This window comes from Gossypium hirsutum, chromosome A11 (genome assembly GCF_007990345.1).
Source record: "Gossypium hirsutum isolate 1008001.06 chromosome A11, Gossypium_hirsutum_v2.1, whole genome shotgun sequence".
Taxonomy (NCBI): domain Eukaryota; kingdom Viridiplantae; phylum Streptophyta; class Magnoliopsida; order Malvales; family Malvaceae; genus Gossypium; species Gossypium hirsutum.
In genome coordinates, this window is record NC_053434.1 from 5,360,515 (window position 1) to 5,382,705 (window position 22,191).

The 22,191-nt window shown below is 29.7% G+C and overlaps 2 protein-coding genes across 3 annotated transcripts; both read right to left on the minus strand.

The window, feature by feature from the left end:
* Nucleotides 1–1,184: 1,184 nt before the first annotated feature.
* Nucleotides 1,185–5,220, minus strand: LOC107899559 (protein BRASSINOSTEROID INSENSITIVE 1). Its single transcript, XM_016825316.2, has one exon. The coding sequence runs from the start codon at nucleotides 4,975–4,977 to the stop codon at nucleotides 1,393–1,395; it is 3,585 nt and encodes a 1,194-aa protein (XP_016680805.2). The 5' UTR covers nucleotides 4,978–5,220; the 3' UTR covers nucleotides 1,185–1,392.
* Nucleotides 5,221–15,491: 10,271 nt separating this feature from the next.
* LOC107899546 (UDP-rhamnose/UDP-galactose transporter 4) lies at nucleotides 15,492–20,953 on the minus strand. Of its 2 annotated transcripts, none has more exons than XM_016825307.2 (6): nucleotides 20,748–20,953; nucleotides 19,051–19,267; nucleotides 17,506–17,690; nucleotides 17,227–17,427; nucleotides 16,844–17,005; nucleotides 15,492–16,086 (listed from the first exon to the last, which is right to left on the minus strand). In XM_016825307.2, exons 2-6 carry the CDS (start codon nucleotides 19,178–19,180, stop codon nucleotides 15,757–15,759), a joined length of 1,008 nt encoding a protein of 335 aa, XP_016680796.1. In that variant the 5' UTR covers nucleotides 19,181–19,267; nucleotides 20,748–20,953; the 3' UTR covers nucleotides 15,492–15,756. The 2 variants fall into 2 exon arrangements, with proteins under 2 accessions (XP_016680796.1, XP_016680788.1); XM_016825299.2 differs by having other exon boundaries at nucleotides 19,051–19,273.
* Nucleotides 20,954–22,191: the final 1,238 nt, after the last annotated feature.

Consider the following 22,191-nt stretch of genomic DNA (forward strand, 5'->3'; position numbering starts at 1 on the left):
AAGGTTTATATAAAATATAAAAAGACAAAAAAAATCTCATAATATTATGTTTTATTATAAAAAATATTTTTTTGTGCCGACTAAATCTTAACTCTATTACTATGGACATTGTTATCAATGTAATAGGATGCGAGTTCGATTGTGCTGAAGCTTATTATTCTCTTATTTATGAGTTGGAGGGGGTTATGGATAATTCTAAATATTTTTGTGTAAAAAAAACAGATTCTACTATCAGAATGCTAATTTAGTCAAGGTAAAAATATATAAATTTCATTTGTAATTATTGAAATTGAGGCTTTTAACTTTTTTTATTTATTAAAGTGACCTCTATGTTGATTTTACAATACATAAAAATTATTCCTTTTAGGATTTTGATTAATAGAAAGTGAAAACTTTTAACCTTTTAATTTTATATTAATTTTACTTTATATTTATTTAATATTAAATTTAGTGTTTAACCCACTAAAATTTATCTTATTAATTACACTTAATTATTAATTTTATATAACAAGTTTTACAATTATTAATTATACTAGTTCTAAAATCTACCTTCATCAACATAATAACTAAAAAAGCACCCAAATGCAAGAGCACGTGCAGTGCATGAAAAGGGGGAAAATTGACAAATAATACTCAAATTTATATCTGGAAAACGAGGAAGAACCTTGGAATTTGGTAAAACCTTGAATTCTACTGGAATTTATCCCACATGTTCTATGTGAAAATGGGTATTTTAGAACAAAACAATCAAGTTAGAATAGGAGGCCAATTTCCACTTTAAAAGAATCAAGCAAAATGAGTAAATTGTCTTTTTCCTAATTAAAAAGGTGTGATTAATTCTTTTATTAGTTAAAAAAGTAAAAATTTTATGTACTTTCAATAGCCAAGTGCAAAATTAATGGAACACAACATAAATATATAAATAGACAATTATTCTTTTATAATTTTAAATTCCAAAACCGAAAAAATAAGAGAGCAAAGTTTTTTTAAAAATTAATCTTATTATAAATTTTTTATCATATCTGTTTTTTTATACAAAGCTTAAAATTATTCATATTTACTCCTTCAACTCTTAAAACTCTTAAATAGGAGGATAATGCGTTTCAAGTATACTCGCTTTTAAATGATCCACTTAAAACTAATTAATAAAACAAAGTTTTTCTATAAGCAAAAAAAATGGGGAATAAAACAGCATAACAACTGGAACTGTATATTTACACATTTATAACAAGCTAAAACAGCCTGTTTTTTTCCTTTTGCATACATACATCAAATGGTAAAGATACATGGGGGGCAATTTTACAGCCTTTTTTTTTTTTGGGAGCTTCATTCTTCATATCTTAAAAGAATCTCATGTGAAAATTTGGTTCAACTTGATTTATCTACTGCCTACTACATACCTTCAGGGACTTCTTTAATGGTCATGTCTACCATTTCGACGGCATTAAAACAGCCATCGTCGGTGCCGATTGTTGATTGTGAGTCGAGTCCAGACCCTGCTTGTATTTCCTTGAACATTGCCATTACTCGAATCATCGTTGGTCGTTTCGATGGTCGATCATCCAAGCAAGCTGAGGCTATTTTTAAGTGTTGTGAAAGCTCCATCTCAAGGCTTGGGTCCTCGTTGATGAGCTCGGGATCAAAGATGGCGGTTTCTCGAAGTTTAGCATGCTGTTTCACCCACCCAACAAGATTGTTATCCCCGAAATCGGTGGAACCCGTAGGCCTTTTCCCTGTTAGCAACTCGAGCAAAACTACACCGTAACTGTAAACATCACCTTTGGTGGAACATCGAAAACTATGGTAGTATTCAGGGGGAACGTAGCCAGGGGTACCGGCTAATGTACTGACACTTAAATGCGTATCCATAGCACTCATAAGCCTTGCCATCCCGAAATCCGAGACCCTAGCCTCCAAGTTCTCGTCGAGCAGGACATTGCTCGATTTCATATCTCTATGAATTATATGAGGAATGCAGTTATGGTGAAGAAACGCAAGTCCTCTTGCAGCTCCAATGGCGATCTTTCTCCTTGCAGCCCATTGCAGTTTGATCCCGGTTCTCTTTTGATTATGTAAAACGTCTTCTAAGCTTCCGTACCTCATGTACTCGTAAACCAGAAGACGTTCTTCGCCAACTTTACAGTACCCCAAGAGCGGAACAAGGTTACGGTGCTTGATTTTCCCTATGGTTTCCATCTCCGCTGTGAATTCTCGGTCACCTTGGCCACTAATATGTATTAGTTTCTTGATCGCAACAACACTCCCGTCTTTCAGTTGTGCCTTGTATACATCACCGAAACCACCGGAACCGACAAGGCTGTCATTATGGAAGCCATTAGTGGCTTCAAGAAGATCGGCAAACGTGAGCCTCCATAGGGGCTTCTCAAATGCAGCGAGGTTTATGCTCAATGCTTCACGTGCACTGGTTAGCTTCCAACTTGTATTTGCAGTTTCAGAATGCGTAAGACCATCAAGGTAAACATCGAGATCAGAATCTTTCTTGCTTCTTTTCTTCGTTTCCACAATGGCTACAATCAAACAGAAGATGCAGAACAGAGAGAACAACAATCCCATTGCAACACTCCCTGCAAGAGAAGCTTGCCTGCGGTTCGACTTTCGATGCTCGGCATTCAAACTAGCTGCCGGATCTTTTTCGCAGGGTTGAAGAGGTACACCACAGAGACCTGAATTGTTTAAGAAATTATTAGCCGGAAATGTTTCCAGCTGACCTTCATCAGGAATCATACCAGATAAAAGGTTATTTGACAGATTAATCTCACTAAGCATGGAAATGCCAGTCATCGATTGTGGAATTGACCCTTCAAGCCGGTTGTATGAAAGATCAAGAATGCCAAGACCCTTTAAGTTGCCAATCTCTTGAGGGATGGCTCCAGATAAATTGTTGTGGCCTAAATTCAAAATAAACAGATTAGACATTGAGCCGACCTCCTTTGGAATAGTCCCGGACAACAAATTGTATGAAAGATCAAGGAAAATCATGGAGCCATTGTTGTTAAAGGTAGGCTGTGTGTGACCGCCGTAAACTCTTGTAAAGTTGCAGGGGTTCCTATCCGAAATTCGATCCAAATCTTCCGATCGAATTCCGGCAAATTCAAGTAAATTTCCAGACCCATGGCACTCTCTGCTTCCATCATTCTTGATATACATATACCTCTTCCCAGCAATGAAATTAACAGCAATCTTACCAGATTGTTTGAAAAGCACATTAGGGATAGTCCCATTTAAGTTATTGGTATTAAGGTCCAACCATATCAAACTTTTACAATCTCCGAGTTCTGGTGGGATTCTTCCATAGAAAGAGTTATTGCTGAGCTTGAGAATCGCAAGACTCGAAAACTTGCCGAACCAAGCCGGAATCTCGCCCGTCAATCGGTTGTTCGACAACGAGACCCAATTCAACTTGGTACAGTTGCTTAAACCAGAAGGTATAGTCCCAGTCAGTTCATTGAAGTCAAGAATCAAAGTCTCGAGTGTCTGGATTTTACTCAACTCTTGAGGGATCCCTCCATGGAGCTGATTCAACCAAAGCTTCAAATCCTTAAGCTTTGATAGAGAACCCAAGCTTGAAGGAATGGTTCCAGTGAGATAATTGACACTCAAATGGAGTGAAACGAGCTGAGAACAGTTGCTGAGACTAGCTGGAATCGACCCAGATAAGATATTGTCCTGTAAATACAGAACTTGTAACCTGCTTGTGGGATTTTCACATAAAGAATCCGGAATTTGCCCTGAAAAGTTGTTTGAACTGAGATCCAAAGCCTCCAGGTTTGAAAGAGTTGATAAAGATTCAGGCAATGGACCAGAGAAATGATTGAAAGCTAGACCAAGCTCCTTCAAGGAACTCATATTTTGGAATATTCCAATAGGTAGATTACCAGTGAAATTGTTGCTTGATACATCGAATGATTCCAAAGAAGTGCAAGAAGCAAAGCCACTGAGAATCTGACCAGATAGATTATTAAAAGAAAGATCCAGCTCAACGAGATAAGAACAAGCTTGAGTGAGATACTGAGGAATCTCTCCTTGGAAGTCATTTTCAGCTAAATAAAGACGCTGCAAATTGGAAGCTGGCAAAGTAGGAAACTGACCCGAAAACTGGTTGCTCGATAGGTTCAAGAAATTAATGTTGACACATGAAGAAATCGCACGGCCTATATCGCCTGAAAACTTGTTGCCGGAGATATCAAGATGTTCCAAAGCCGAGCAGTCTCCGACTGAAGGAATCCCCGTCGAGAAATTGTTGGATGAAAGATCCAAAAACTCCAATTCCTTGCAATTCGAGACATCGATTTCGCCGGTAATCTTGTTTCCTTTCAAAGCCAAGACCTTTAACTCGCTGCAACCACCGTAGAGAATCCAAGGAACCACGTTCCCACCGGAAATCTTGTTGAAAGACATATCGAGGACTTGCAAACTTAGCTGCAAACCCCTGGATTCATTACCTGCAAGCTCGAGACTATTGCTTGATAAATTCAGAACCTTCAAGTTCGAGCAAGAAGCAAAGCTGGAAACAGTCGAAAGCGGACCAGACAAGGTGTTTTGAGATAGATCCAAGGTGTTCAACGAGGAGCTACACTTGGATCCAGAAGGGAAAGAAATGTTGCCGGAGATGTTGGCTTTGAACAAAGAAATGGATTCCAAATTCTCAAGGGCTAAAAGGAAAGCAGCAACGAAGTGAAAATCAGTGCTTAAAGGGATATAACTGAGTTGAATCGATGAAACTTTGGAGTCTTGGCATTTGATACCATCGAAACTACAAGGGTCTCGGTTAGGAACCCAGTTTTGAAGAAGAGATGGGTCAGCCAAACTAGCTTTAAAGTTGAGCAATAACTGAGAATCTTTACTGTTATAATAAGAAGAAGAAACACCAACAGCTTCAACATAGACGAGAAAGGTGGCGATGAAGCTAAGAGTAAGGGGGCAAAAGTAAGTCCCTAAGGCAAAGAAAGGTCTCATTTTTTGTGGAAAATTTTGATTTTTTTTTTGTTCTCATATAAGGAAGAGATTAAGAGGGGACAAAGGAAGAAGGTGTTTAGGGTTTGAGCACCTCCATTAGAGAGAAGAAAGAAAAAGGATGGAGCTTTGCGCTCTGGTTTTTAATGGGAGAAACAAAATTATGGATTTCTTTCTTCTTCTTCTTTTTTTTTTCTTTTTTTTTTTTTAAGTTTTTGGCATTGGGTCATTGAAAGAAAGAAATAGACAGCGAGAGTCAAAGCATGGTTAAGAAGGGTATTTGCTGTTGCTCACATGCCATGTGATACTCCACTCTCTTTCTTCAACAAGCTGATTTATTTAATAAATTAAGTAATTATTTAATCAATAAAAAATTCTTCACTTAATCTAATAAAAAAAGTTTTTTTATAAATTAAAATAATGATTAAAAAATAATATGTTTGTCTCTCTAGATAGGTGACCAAGTGCATGAGATTAGGGGGATGGGATCAATCTTTTATCTTTAATCCATAATTAAAAATGGTGAGGGTCGGATATTTATAATTTTTTTTTGTGATATTAGAATTTGATTTTTTTTTCTTATTAATTCAAGTGTTGATTGAGAGAGGAAAATTAACGATTAAAAAATTAAATATTAAAAAATTAAGTACATAATTTAAGTTATAAAAAATATTTGGTATATTACTTAAAATTTAAGTATAGAATTTAATTAAATTGTTTGATAAATAAAAAATTTTAAAAATTTAAATTTCCTTATCTAATTATTTTCAACTTTTTTCAGGGAAAACTCTATTATTTATCTTTTAGTTTGAATTATTATATATGCTCGAAATAGTTTGAGCGATTTTATTTTCAATGGGTTTTTAAACAATGCCTGAACTTTACATTATAGTTACTTAGAAATATATATATTGTATTTATAAATATAAGAATAATATTTGGTACATTATGAGTAAATTTTTTAGATTCTATAAGAAATATCAAAATTGACAAATATTGTATACGAATATAATAAAATATTAAAAATATGCACACGAAAATTTTTTAAAATTGATTATAAGATAAAAAGTATATTACAAGTGTCCCAAATACTAATCTATAAATATAATAATAAAACTTTCAATAAAATGAATAATTGATTTAGTTATTCGTATTAAAATAATTATTTTTAAAAATAAATAAATAAATATTTAATATCCACATTATAAATTATCCTTAAATTTTATTCATCATAATTTTTTTATAATTAAAAAAAGAAAAAATTAAAAATAGGTGTGTAATTTAAATACAGAGAGTATAAATAGAGAAACATAATTTATATTGTTATATGGTGTAATATAATAAAATGAAAAAAATAGAGTGTTTGTCTCTCTAGCTTTTGAAGCATACGTGTGATGAAAGATTGATCCATCACTCTCAAATCTAAATTAATTAGAGATTCCCAATGTCTTATAATTTTAATGGGGCGGTCACGAGGGTTAATCCTACTCTTCTTTTCCCTTTTATTTACTATTTTTATAAGTAATAGCTCTCCTTTTTCCCACTTTGAATTTTGTGATTTTCCCCTTTCTCTTTTCCTTCAACATAAACCACGCTCTTTGCCATGCACTTTCCTCCTCCACCCCCACTTCTTTTTAAACGTAACGCGGACACAAGACGACAATGTCTTAAATTTTATATCTTTTTAATAATTAAATCCAATCTACTTTAAATAACTTGAAAAAAAAATTAATAATATTCTTTAAGTTTATAAATCAAACAAACATATGCTTAAAGAAAACAAAAATAATTACGTTAACCGTCATTTTCATATAATACGTGTTAAAAGGAAATAGAAATACGGTTAAAACAAAATCAAACTTTAGTTAAATAAATTGAATATGAATATTAAATATATTTAATTAATTTTAGTGAGCCTCAAAAATACACATATATATAAATATTTTAATTTTATGGAGAGATTAGGAAGTTTTGTTGAAGTAAAAAGTTAATGCAAATTTTTAGTTATTATTTTTAGGAGTGTTCAAATAATCAGTTCAGCTAATATTCGAATTGAATTATTATTAATTGAATTATTTGTAATATAAAATTTTTTAACTGTTAATTATACCGATTTTTTTCAAATATATTAATTTAACCGAAATATTTAGATTAATTCAGTCGGTTAACTAAATTAACCGAAATATATATATTTATATTTTTTTTGTTAAAATAAGTATAAAACGTATAAAAAATACATTGCTAATGTTTATTTTATTTTATTTAATAGTCAAAAAAATTTAAATAGAGATGAAAATAATAAATAAGATATTAAAAACACTACATCAATCTCGAAAGTTAACAAACACAACATAAATTTTGAAAACAACAAATATTTCGATTAATTATTAAATTTTAAACCGAATTAACCGATAAACAAAATTTTAAAAAATCATTAATTAACTTTCGACTAAACTAAATTTAACCATTGACCAGTTAACCAAATTAATTTAATTTAATTGGTTAATTCGTGAATACCATTAATTACTTCCCCATTTACTCAGCATTGTCTCGAATCTGGAAATAGCAAAAACAGAAGTGAAAATTTTTATTACTCCAACACAGCAAATACAGAGGACGCTTACATTAATATTAGTTATGACAGAGAGGATATTGGTGAAAAAAAATAACACAGAACATATATTTATTAAATGTTTATAAAAAATCAAATCAACATTTAATATTATGACACAAAATTGAATTTTTATTGTGTGGGTTTTTATATAGGGTTTTTTACTGAAATAATACAAAAAAAGAAAAACATTAAAATGGTATACTGACAAAATTAAGTAACATTTCAAGTGGTGGAGGGTGGTGCATAGGTGGCACCACCCTCAAATTCTGACTACATCAATAAAAAAACTGTTTAAAAAAATAAAAATAATGGTGGAGGTGATGGCAGAGCTGGCACGAGTGGAGGGTACGTCAAAGGCGACACCAGTTGTGAATTAAGTATATCTGTTAAAATTAAGGGGAAAAGGATAATGTGGTTAAAATTAAGTATATTTGTTAATACATACTTCATCCGGATAAATTATGCATTTGAGTGAATTTTGTATTATTTTGTAAAGTTCTTTCTCTCCTTTTTACACATGAACGATGTCGACATTAATATTTAATGCAAACTCGTGGATTATATAGTCAATGAAAGTTGGTAATATTGTAAAGTTGTTTTTAATACTTAGTTTTATAACAAGCAAACACCTGGAATAATAAAGTCTAAAATTCGCCCTTAAAGTTTGCACATTTTTGCATTCGTAACCCGGAGGACGTATGAGTATATATGTTAATACATACTTCATCTGAAGAACATTTTTCGAGTTACGAATGCAAAAATGTGCAAATGTTGAGGGCGAATTTTTGACTTTCTTATTCCAGGTGTTTGCTTGTTATAAAACCGAGTATTAAAAATAACTTTACAAAATTACCAACTTTCATTGACTATTAATGTAAACATCGTTCATGTGTAAAAAGGAGAGAAAAAACTTTACAAATAATACAAATTTCACTCAAATGCATAATTTAACCGGATAGAGTATGTATTAACAAATATATTGAATTTTAACCAAATTATCATTTTGCCCTTAATTTTAATAGATATACTTAATTCATAACTGGTGCCGCCTTTGACGTACCCTTTATTAGTGCTGCCTCCATCACCTCCACCATTATTTTTATTATTTTTTTAAACTGTTTTTTTTTATTGTAGTAGTTAGAATTTGAGAGTAGTGCTGCCTATGCACCACCCTCCACGACTTAAAATGTACAATTTTAGTACTTAATTTTGTCAACATACCATTTTAGTGTTTTTTTATTATTTCTGTAAAAAACCCAATAATATAACATATTTTTGTGAAAAACATGAAACTCGGTCAATAATAATAGAGACATAGATAAGGTGAAATCCATTTTTACCTTTTTTACAGTTAACTTTTAGAATTTTTTTTTCTTTACCACATCACCGAATTTACCGTAAATTCTCTGTGATTCTCTTTTGTCTGTAAAAACTTCGAGTACTCTCCCTTGTTTATTGCCACGTCATTCAAGGATTTTCCTACAACCTTTTAAGGACAATGATTGGATGAGTTTATCAGCATGCTGTCAATGAAAGATAAATTGTAGCTTTAAAATAAGAATTCTTTTTGTTATTTAATCATTATAATAATTTATTTATTTTTATAAAACTAATTAGGATTATTATCTTACGCGAATTTGAATTGATTTCATTTATTTTTAAAATATAATAAAAATAAATATTTGGTATATTAATATGTACATTTTTTATTTCAAAAATATCTTAAAAAATTATTTTATGTCGTTTGTTTACATATTTATTTAATATTTTATTATACTCTTAGGAGATATTTGTCAATCTCTTAACCTTACTTGTAGAGATTAAAAACTCCAGTGTATAAAAATAAATTTTCATAATAATTAAATAATTTAAAAAGAAAAAAATATTTGATACATTGCTTGAGGAGTTTTTAAACTCTACAAGAAGAGTTAGGGGATTGACAAATATCTTATAAGAGTATAATAAAATATTAAAAAATAAATATTTAAAAAGAAAAGAGATGTGGCAATTTTTTAAAATTACTTGTGGAATAAAAAGGATATACTATCAGTGTATCAAATATTAACCCTTAAAAAAAGATATTTGGTATCATCTTAGACCCGCTTGTGGAGCTTTTTTACTTCACTAGCAGTTGACAACATAATTACCCATTATAAAATGGGAATGATCCACTTAAATCGTGTAAAATTTAAGTGATTTTGCATGCATTAATATATACAATAGTTTAGATTAATATGATATAAATACCAGATCAATTCAAAAATTTACATGCATGACAAGTATAAGTATATTTATAATTTGATAAATTGATAAATTCAACGATTGAATTATTAAAATATTAATCATATAAGAAATTATGAAATAATATAAAACCATTTAATTTTTACACCAATCTAAATAAACCCCTCAATTACAGATTATATTTATATTATTAATTACTATGAAAATTAATAATTACAATTATTAAATTAAATACTATTCGCATTTTTGTTACAAGTGTCACACTTTAACCATATTTTTATATTGGATCCCAGTATTTGATATGTAGCCTAACGACGTTCACTCCATATTAACATGGAACAAGGGGCTGTAGGGTCTTAAAATAAAAAAAATTTTATTTAGATCATTTAAAATTTTTAAATTAATAAAAATAATTTTATAGTTTCGTCCTCTCTAAAAATATAAAAATTTAATTTAATTTTTTAAAAATTATAAATATATAAACTATTAAAATTATAAAATTATATTTTTACTATCATAAAAATTATAATTTAATTTCAACCTCTAAATTTTTTTTATAATTTCGCTCTTGAAATTAAACAATTGGAATTGTCTATTAAGAATGTATATGTGTAGCAATTATTTATTTTTATAAATGAAATATTTGAGAGATATTTAAATAATAATTATTAATTAAATTGTCATTTTAACTACAATCTTATATTTTTTATTACTTTAATAATAATATTTATTTAAATATCTCTATATTATTTTATTTATTTTACTCTTATAGTATACCTTAAGGTATAAAACTTGTATTTATTTAAGCAAAATTTAAGTTAGAGAGGACAAAGCGAAAGGAAAGAAAAGAACAGCACACGTGCACCAACAAGCACACGCAATAAGTGGGGCCCATAATTTTTGGGTTTGTTAGGTTTTTACTATATTTTGATGGCAATTGTTTTGGGTGCTTAGGATAAAGAGAAGAAGAAATGAGTATTGAAACCTAAGACTTCATTTTATATCCCTCTGCCCATTTTACCCTTTTGAGTTATATATAATGATTAATCACCGAAGGAGGTAACTTAGAGGTTATCCTAAATTGGGTCAAGTTTTGGCTCCATCATAATAAATTTTTAGATTTATTTTATTGGGTTTGGCTCGATTTGAATAAAAAAGTTAAAAATCGAATTCGATCTAACTTGAATTAATTTTTTTATATAAAAATAAATTTTAAAAATATAATACATCAAATATACTAAAAATATTAAAATAAATGTTTCTCAATAAATTGAAAATAAAATTTAAAAAGTCATTATACTTAAATAACACTAAGATAGGTGTAACTTAACAAATAAATATCTCTAAAAGAGTAATAAAATTAATAATAAAACAAAAATTATATAATATCCAAACAATAACAATAAAATAGTGGCAATATAAATTAAAATAATAGCAAATCAGTGGAAAAACAAAATCAATTTTTTTTTTTCAAATTCGGGCAAGCTAGGCTCGGGCATTTTTTTTACCCAAACCCTTTCACTTTTCTGACAGACCTTCTGACCGCCCATGATCAGGTCTACAGTGAGGTAAGACTTAAAAGAGTTAATAAATAATTATAAACTATATTTTATATGTATGCATGTGAAAATCCCATAATTAGAATGTAGATTTGTGTTTCAAAATGACATATAATTAACAATAAAATGTATGGTTTAAAACTAATTAATAACAACGCATGAAATATGTACGATATTAAAATAATAAGATAGATTAAATTGTAAGTAAAATGAAATTTAAACATATAAATTTATAATGAAATTAAAATATATGTAAAAATCAAAATAAAACTTTTGTTTAATGATAAATTTAAGGTTTTATGTATTAGTGTGAGTTTAAATCCAACTATAAATAATTTTTAATAAGAAATAAAATATATTTAAATAATATAACTTATTTTAAATAAAAAAATATATTAGTATAGATAACCTATTAAAAAAAGTTAATAACATAGATTATTATTATTATTTTTTAAATGGATTGAAAAATAAGTTAATCGAATAAGTTGATTTAAGAATCGAAAACATACTCCATCGTTGGTTATTGAATATCAATTCAACCAAATTGTGAATCTTGACCATTCCCATCTTTGTGGGATTTAAACTAAAGTAGAAATTGGAATATCCAATTTTTATAGGAGGAATATTCAGGAAAAAAAACTAAAATTGTGAAAAGTAAAAATATTAAAAACATTAATATTGCGTTTTGTAAGAGTATTACTTTTATACGTGTCGATTCGTAATAAATTAATTTAATTAGTATTATTTAGTTATTCTTGTGAATTGCTTTTTAAGATAGGGAAGGAATTTTTAATTTGCTTATTTTGAATAGATCATAATTTTTATAAGGATTATTACTCGTCTTTTAAATTTCAAATTTAAATTTGTACTAACTATTTTTTATTTTATATATAATAATCAGACGAGGGATAAAGAAAATAATTTTAAGACGAGGAGTGACTAAAAATAAGAGAATCATATAATGTGGTAAAGAAGGCAAAGTCCAAACAGCAAACGCAACGGTGCAACTTAAACTCAGACCACACTTAGAATAATAAACACCCTTAACTATTAGGCCATTACACGAGATCCATATATTGATACATTATTGTGTTGTATGAATGTGTTTATTTTTATTGTGTATATTATATAAAATTATGACATCCAAGAATGAAGTAGATTTATACATTAATGGAGCCATGATAAAAGATTATTAAATTCGGGGTTGGCAAAAATGAAAAATAAATAATAAAAATGTTTTTATTAGAAGGAAATTTATAATTATATAAACGTTAATATAAAAAATCATATTAATTAATGGGTAAATTATCAAAATAGTCACTTTTTTTTTGTTTTTCTTAGGTTATATTTTAGTCACTTATGTTTGAAATATTACGTTTTAGTCACATACGTTATTGTGTTGTAACATTTTAGCCACTAAGCGTTTATTACCGTTAACGGTGTAACGGTAAACTGACGTGATATGTTAAATCATCATTTCAAATGAAAATTTTAGGTTAAAATATACAATTGGTCAATATATTTTTTTCGTTTTGGGCAATTTAATTTTTTTTCTTTTATGTTAAAAGAGATGAAGAATGGAAGAAAATAGAAGGAGAAGCAGAAGAGAATAGAAAAAAAAGGGGAAAAAAAAGAAAAGTTAAAAGAATATAAAAGAATAAAATAAATTGCTCAAAACGAAAAACTATGGAGACCAATTGTATAATTTAACTTAAATTTTTTGTTTGAAATACTGATTTAATGTATCACGTCAGCTTACTATTATACAGTTAATGGTAATTAATGGCTCAATGCCTAAAATGTTACAATAAGTTAACGTAAATGACTAAACCGTAACATTTCAAACATAAATAACTAAAATGTAACTTGAAGAAAATAAAAATGATTGTTTTGGTAGTTTACCCTTAATTAATTTATTATTGTTAAACAAAAAGAAAATTGGTGAATTAAAAAGATTTGGACATAAATAAAAGGCGTTTTCAGGCGAGACTCGCACGCTCACAAAAGAAAGCGGTAAGAAAAGATAAAAGAAAAAGGAGTGATGAAGACATGAAAGGAGAGCCCCCCTTTCCCTTTATTATTTTGTTGTCAATTTGATTGTGAAAGAGAATGAATGAATGCACAAAAATAAAGTCATAATGACTATATTTTTCAACTTAATGACCTTTTTTCTTTAATTTTAAACCTAATAATTAAATCTAAGATATTATTACAATCTTTTAATATATATATGCCTCATTAAATTCACGATTTTTAATTTAAATTATTATTTCTATAATTTGTATTGACTACCATCAAATTTTTACTATATAATAAGGGATGATGATATAGAATAAGGAAATAAATTTTAAAATTGTTAAATACTATTTAAAAAAATAAATTCCGTGTTTAAGATTGATATAACTATATTTAAAAGACGGTATAATTATTACAAGTTTTTTTTAGCAGAAAAAACATCATTAATTGATTACATCAAATATTTAATTAAACCCTTATAAAGACATCACTATTAGAAAGCAAAACCCCTTGTACTAGAGACAGGGTTTCCTCAAACAACAATAAAATCAAGAGACCTATATTCATGCACTTAACCATTCAATCAACGACCACATTTTGAATTCTGGATATACGATGAATTCTAATATTTTAATCTCGCTTAAATAAGTTATTGATTAATTTTTTTAGTTTTTTTTTTTACTTTTTGATAGATAAAATTGATTATATATAATATTTAATATATATAATTATATTTAAACAGCTAAATAATTTGTTGCAGCAGCTGTTCCCAGCCATGAAATTGCCAAAAATGTTAGGCTGATGCTCGACTTTTTGGAACCCAAACGCAACAGTTTTTGAACTAACTTGCCGGCATTACGCCATTATTTGACCATTTTATTTCTATATATATACGGGCTTCCTATTATTTCTTTGTTTTATAACTATATTTTAAATATTATTGTTTCTAGAATAAATTCAATGCATCTACAATATTTATTTTTCTTAATAATGATGAAAATTTAAAAATTGTATTTTTTTTAATGAAGTTCAATTTGAATCACTATGTATTTTGTTCAGTACTTTGGTTTGATTGTGAGTATACTGAAACCCTAAAATCCATAAATTGAAGGAGCTTAAAAGTGTGAAGCGAGAGGTTGATTGATTTTTTTTTCCAGTGGAGATAATGGGATGGTATACCATTTAATAGCAATATTAAACCCACAAAATCAAAATGAAATCTCATTTGGTGATCAACCTATAATGGGAGGGGCTTATGAATACGACAGGATCTGCCAATTTTTTCAAAGATGTTTGAAGAATTTAATGAGCGAAAATTAAGGAATGGGGCCACTATTAATGTGCATACAATAATACTCTTCTACTCCTGAAAAGGGCTCTATTTGATCAGGGAATTCAACTCCCCTATCCTCTTTCCCTCGTATGTATTATGCACCCCTGGCCCTAACAAATATCAGCACTTAAGTGCTGTGATGCCATCGAAGTACTATTCTTATCCTTAAGGTTTGAATGTGGGAATCTCAAATTACTTAATTGAGTTGAAATAATTATTTTTTAAAAAATATTTATTTTTGTTGTCTGAAAATATTAATATTAATATATTTTTGTAATTAACTTGAAATAAAAAAATATTTTTATTAATAAATAGCAATTCGAGTTGCAAAAAAGTGTATCTACGTGTTAGCCCAATTTAAAAAAGAATTCATCCGACTCAAAACATGCCATCACAATTGGAGCAGAAATTTACATCACATTGAACCACCTGAGGTCGTATCTGAATTTAAACTCAAATTAAACTTAAAATAAGTCACAAATGGTTAAGACTTAAATCTTCAAACACCTTAAATCCTCACCTTAACATTTCAATTAAACTCTTATTATTGTACAATATAAACCTTTAATTAATTAAATAATTCTCCGTACATTACAAAACTTTAAATTTAGCTAAAGCTCATTTAAGATCGAACCTTGGAATTTCAGTCGATTTGGGGATCACCTCAGTTACCAGAATTGTTGGAGAAATGGACAAAAGGATATTGAACCTAGTTCTAATTACCAAGATGAGAAAATAAACTGAAAAAGCAATATAAATAAATTACTATAAGCAAATATTATTAGAGGAAAACGATGCTGGATTTACAGGGAATTTGCTTCCTCTATCAACAGCATAATTTTCACCTTGGATTATAAATTAAAGGAACATGAAAATGATTAACCATTATGAATGCAACAAAAGAAAGAAATAAAAAAGGAACGAAAAGTTTGTAATAATTCCGATCCTCTGTGTAAATGGCTCAGTTTTCGTCTCTTTTATCTTTACCCTTTTTAACTGTTAAACCTGTAATCGAATCTTTAAACCTTCTCGTCTGTTTCAGTAGAACCCAATAAATTGTCTGGTTTTTGTGATTTGTCGCTTGGAGCTGAATAAATCCAACGCTCCTTTCCTCCGGGCTTGGAGGAGGCATTACCATACCAGATCATTCCTGCAACTGCAATGACCATACCCAGGATTACATGTAGATTAAGACCTTCTTTGCCGAAGAAAAGGAATCCTAAAATCAGGACAAGAATAGTCTTCATATGGCCAAGCACTTGGAATGATACGGCAGTAAACCGGCCGATGCAGATGAACTGGCTGAGGTTTGTACCAACGGCAATGGTGCATGATAGGATTATGAAGAACTGCAAGCAAAGAGAATATTGTTTACTGTAGTCATGATTGTCTGAAAGCAAAATCTATTAATATTCATTACTGAACTCGCACATGCACCAGGAAGCAGAATTTTTACATGTTAGAAGCATCATGATCTCACTCAATACATGTTAGAAAGTTGGCTTGGCGAAGGGGATAAGACAGAAGAATGTGCACTTGAAAATTCAAAATAAGTAAGACAGTTGAAACTTCCATATTCTTATTTGCGAATCCTTGTAATAACCAGATGCAAGAACGTAAATAACCTCAGTATGAACTCTGCTGAGAAATAGATTATCTCAATTTCTTGCCAGCAAGCACAGGACTCTTTCTGGGTCTGTCAGGAAGATCCTATTGACCTCCTATTTGGTCTAATTAATGTGGCATAATCAAGCAAATAAACTATTATAGAATACAAAATCACAAACTATGTTCAGATTACTTAATTCCTTATTAAATGCGCTGGTGCAGATGATAACAACCATATTTGGGACTGTCAGCTATTGCAATTTTGCAATGACAATGAAAGACATTTAGCATTTTGTAACACTCAAAGCCAGCAGATAATAAGAGTGAATGCTCAAACCAGATGGAAATGCATCCCTAAATATACCAACATAATTTAAAAGCACAAACATGCCCAAAGGAATTGAATCAGCTGAAATGACTTTTACCAGAAGGCTTGCTAGTGAAATGGAGCATTACTATTACCAAATAGATTCTCGTCAACTAGGATAAGAACCTTACCGTTGATACCGTAGTGTAGTTATAGGCATAGACCTTTTTCTCTGTTAACCAATAGTCCACAAAAGGACCAGCTAACACAAGGCTTGCAGCTTGTACCGGAGCAGTATGTCCCAATAAGTCAAAAGATCCTAAAGAATGCTTGCGTTGAAGAAAATGCACATACTTCAAAAGAAATAAATATATGAGAGAAAAGAAGAAAGACCCAAAATATCAATCCATGAAGAAGATATAGGCATGGCTGGTGTCTCATTTATGGAATGGGTCAAACATGACAAACCCATTAAAAAACTTGTTCAGTCATAAAAAATAAAGAACATTACTATCAAAACCTTCCAATATATTGCACCTTAGGTAAAAGCATGATATCATGCAGATTTACTTACATATTGTTGCAGGGCTGTGCTCCAGACTGCAATTACAGCAGCTAAAAAACCCTTGACGTTGACACTCACATCAGTAACAGTGCAGACAGCAACTCCAAGGAGAACTAGTAGAATGCTAAGTTTTGTATCCCTTGAGTAGCGAACCTTGTCAAAAACAACTTCCAGAAAGCAAGATACTGGAATCATGCTCAGCTTTGCTATCTGAGAATAATTTGTAAAAGGAATATGACAAAACTTCCAAAAGATCAAGAGATAATAATCCAAGTAACGAAAACTGACCTGGTAGAAGCCCACAGAATTCCACATCAAACTCACATTCATTCCAACAATAGAGAAGTTTGCAAACAAAACAAACTTGAGAAGATCGGGTAATGGTATATGAGAGTTCTGAATATAACCCAGCCATCTAAGAAGAACAGTTAACAGGGTTGTAGTGGCAAAATGCAAACCTGTTAATGTTGTAGCTGCAGCACAGAAATAAATGGGACACAACATTATTTTCTGGATATGCAGGGGTAAGTGTTGTTACAATTTGACTTTCTTCATCATAATTAACAGTCAAAACAAGTAATATTTTTTATATGTAAGCTATGTTTTGTTATTTAAGGAATCTGGGCCAATAAATGGGATTTGGACCAAGATATCCAAGATGGAGACCCGATTTCTAACTGCATGAGTGTCCACTTGCTGAAGTTTCAAACAAAAGCTGAATAAGAAAACATTTGTAATGAAAGACAACTTCTTAGTCAAGCAAACTCTAAAAAGTTTCTTCACTTATTAACCCTTATTTATTAGTTAAGCTCTCCTATTAGAAAGGCATTAAACTCTGCATATTAGAAGTGCAAAAGTTCAGTTTAAAATCTTCCAATCAATTTCATACACATGTACCCATTATAATTGTATAATAATAATATTCATCTAAACATGATTAGATTCAATAAGAGATAAAACATACCCCGTAACAGAATTGCACAGACAAAACAGGAATACATCACGGAATAACTTTGACCACCAAGATAAGTCTAGAAAATATATAAAACATATATTTTTCCACATGAACACCATATCTAATACAAAATATGTTATGTCCTATACATAATGATTTGTCATATATCTACTTATGCAGGTCACTTGATTTTTCATGTTTATAAGAGTTACTTAGCCTTTCAAAAATTTAGGCCTGTCTGCATTTAGAAACTATTTCCATTTGTCATCTCCACTTATACTCTGAATATAATTAACACTAAAAATGAAAAGATCTTATCGTTTGGAAAATTGAAAAAAAAAGAAAAAGAAAAAAAAGCTCTCCAATTTATTTATCCTCTTTCAAGTATAAAGGCAAAATGAAAATGGAAAATATAAACTAGAAATATTTTCTAAAATTTGGAGCCAAAAATAAATAAAAATTTTTCCAATTTATTTATCCTCCATCCAAGATTGAAGCCAAAAATTTGGAAGAGGACAGGTTTAAAGTGGAAATCTTTTAAGATGGATTGTTTGAAAAGTTTGTCGAGTAATCTTTTAAAATTCCCACTTTAATGGTGAATTGAAATTTTCAAAATTTTATGGATTTCTCTTTCATTTTCCGTTTGTAATCACAAAAACAACCTAAACAGATGGGGAAAACCAAATCATTTATGTAACTTCATGAACTAATACTTTTGGGACTTTGTTTCTTCCTCTTAGGTTGACCATACAGAGTTGGACCCATAGAGTAACAAGTCAAATGGAAACACAATGAACATAAAGTGATAGATCTATTAAATATGTAATGCAGACAAAGTTTATCAAAGTTACCAGGTGAGATGTTCATTCAAAACGTACCAAAACTGAAGCCGTACGTAGCCATCAAGGCTTTATTGACCATGATTATACCCACAGATGTGACAATATTGAAAGACCATGAGGCCACATCCAGAGCTGTTTTCCGATCAGCCTTGCTTACAGATGACATTTTTAACTTAGTCTCCAAGTTGTCAAGCAGAGTCCTTGTTTCTCAAATTTTCATGCAAGCAAAAATTATGTTCCGTTGTCAAAAAATCTGCAGCTATACAAATGAGTTGAATTGCTTAACAAGTATAGTTTATAATTATTCACAATGAAAAGTTAAAGAAAGCACAAACTTGCATTCTTGCATCCTCTTGCAATAAAGACAATGGAGAAAGTTTCTTTTTTCAGAAATAACAATTAACTAGCATAAAGAACTTTCATTTCAGAAATGACAAGAGAGTGAATAAAAAGCAGAAAAAATACTATAAACATTAAATACATTTTTCAGAACAATCATAGGAGGCTATCAATTTGATAAGAAAAAAACAGGTAAAATGATATCTCCCCAGCTCTTCTGAGCCGCCAAATCTAGAAATTCAAATTTATACTTTGAGAATGATTTAAAGAAGCTGGATCTGGGTTTGGGCTGAATCAACTCCAAACTTTTTAAAGGTCCAAATTTAAGATTTCAAAAATTATTTCCTAAGATTGGTGATTCTCAAACCGATCCACTTAAAACTTGAACGGTACCTGCAAATTTTTTACATGAACTTACGGAGAACAACATTCAGAAACTGGTTGTTAGGGTGAAAGAGCCTCGGTACGTATAAACTCCCCCCAAAAAAGATCTTATACTTTCCAATGTGGGATCCATGTCCCATACCTTATTCTCGGCACATATCAAACTTCTCAGGTTAAATAGTTTCAGATTCAAGAATTTTAAGTAGGTCAGAAAATTTTGATATCCAAATTCCAATTAAGTTCCCGAAATGAACCAAAGAAATGTCTGCACTTTATAGTAAACGGCAGAGCAGCCAGATTTCGGCACTCGAGCAGCTTTGATAACAATAACCATATAAAAGAAATGATGCAACAAAGAAACATAACAATTAACAAATTCTTTTTTTCTTATCTAAAGCCGTCTTTATAACATCTGCTAACTGCTTATTCCATTAAAACCTAAACAACAAACAATGAGTCCTCCATCAAACAACTTTTTTTTTCCTTATTTGGGCCCGGATTTGGCGCATTTGGCGCATTTTCATTTAATATAAAAATATGAAAGGAATTGAAACCATTCCAGCTACATGTATTTGACCTGTTTGCTAAGATCTAAGTATATAATAAAATAAATACTAATATTTTTTTTTCAGTTCAAGGAATGAATATTTTACGCATTTACTAGAAAATATATGATACTCATTATTTTCGAAAATTTTGAGAAATATTTTACTATTTATAAGTAGATCCGTCGCTCTTTAAAGCTTTACCTAATTAAGTTTAATTTCTAAAACATAATTTAAAAAAGAAGAAGCAATTTCAATCCAAATATAACAAATAAATGATAAGTACAGGAAAAAACACATCAAAGCAAAATCAAAATAAATAAATATTTCGTTAAAGGAATCAAAACAACAAAGCAAATTCGCAATATACAAAAAAAAAATCGAATCGAAACGTAATTAGAAAAGGGAAAGAAAAATCTGACGAAATGAACGGAAGCAAAAAATAAATAAATAAATTGAACAAACCTGAGAAAATAATAAGAGAGTCCAATGAAGTCCTCTCGAGATTCGCGCCGTGAATAGGCGAAGCTATTCTACTGCTATTGCTATACCTTGATTTCAAATGAGTTTTGATTCTCCTCTCGCCATTAAAGAAATAGAGAGAGCGAGCGAGAGAGACGTAGACTCAAGAGAAAGAAAAATAAAAAGTTTGTCTTAATTTATCTTTGTACAAGACAATTAAATAAGTACTTAAGGTATGGTTATGTAGTGACCAAAGCGAAGGTTCCTTTTTTATTTTTTATTTTTTTATTTCGGCAAATTACAAAACTAACTTCGTAAAATGGAAAATCTGTTTGCATTGCTTTGTTTTTTTGTTGGGTCAAATATTGCTTTGATTGTTTACATATGTTTACTTTTCTAGGTTGCTTGTATTTAATTTGGGTTAATTAAGCTATATTTAATTTAAGTTTAACGTTTTTTTCTTATAATTTGTTTGTATTTAGTTTAATTTCGTTAAATATTTTTAAATGGGTAAATTTAAAAAATAGTCACGTTTATTTACCTCAGATTACATTTTAGTCACTTATGTGTGAAATGTTACGTTTTATTCACTTACGTTATTGTTTTAAATGCCAATTTAGATGTCCTACGTGCAATCCAAATTAAATTTATTTAATTAAAAACATATTTTCATTCTGCAACTAGACATCCAAGTTGGCATTTAAAACTCATTTGAACTGTCACATAGGACTGCCATTAGAGAGGTAACGGAGTTTAACAATGGAGTGACCACTTCGTAACAAACGATAATGTAAGTGACTAAAACGTAACATTTTAAACATAAGTGACTAAAATGTAATCTAAAGCAAACAAAAATAACGATTTTTGTAGTTTAGCCTTTTAAATTTATATTTAAAGTTTTATCCCTTTAAAATTAAGTATGGTTAGAGAGAAACTAAGGGTATCTTTAGATGGACATTTAACTCCAATTTGATGCGTTCAACTTTCTTTTAGTTTTTACATTAACTACAAGTAAACTTCCATCTAAAGAGGCCTTAAGACAAAAAAAACAAAAATTCAGTGTGATTCAACTCGTTTATAAAACTTATTAACCGGCAATAACTAAATCAATTTAAATAAACAATATATATTAGTGTAAGATATAAAATTAAAAAAATTCAATATTACTAAGTATTATTTGCAATAAAAAAATAAATTATCTTGGAACAATTTATTAAATGATTTATACACAATTCATGAAAGAACTTCTCCATGAAAGTGAACATATTATATTTGTAATAAATTATTTATAAATCAATTTAATATATTATTAAAAATGAAAGGAAGTTATTAAATTATGATAGGATTAATAATGGGGAATTTGGAAAAAAAATTATTAATAAGGCCGTCCTTCGTAAATGTCATTTTCTTCTGTCCATTATTTAATATCTTATAGAAGCTCCGCATG

What these genes read in the sequence shown, in the direction of transcription:
- LOC107899559 (XM_016825316.2), bottom strand. Translation starts at nt 4,977, where the DNA reads ATGAGACCTTTCTTTGCCTTAGGGACTTACTTTTGCCCCCTTACTCTT.
- LOC107899546 (XM_016825307.2), bottom strand. Translation starts at nt 19,180, where the DNA reads ATGTCATCTGTAAGCAAGGCTGATCGGAAAACAGCTCTGGATGTGGCC. An exon ending in TACGTACGGCTTCAGTTTTG is followed by an intron (nt 17,691 to 19,050) that starts GTACGTTTTGAA and finishes TCTGTGCTGCAG; the next exon opens with CTACAACATTAACAGGTTTG. An exon ending in ATTCTGTGGGCTTCTACCAG is followed by an intron (nt 17,428 to 17,505) that starts GTCAGTTTTCGT and finishes AATTATTCTCAG; the next exon opens with ATAGCAAAGCTGAGCATGAT.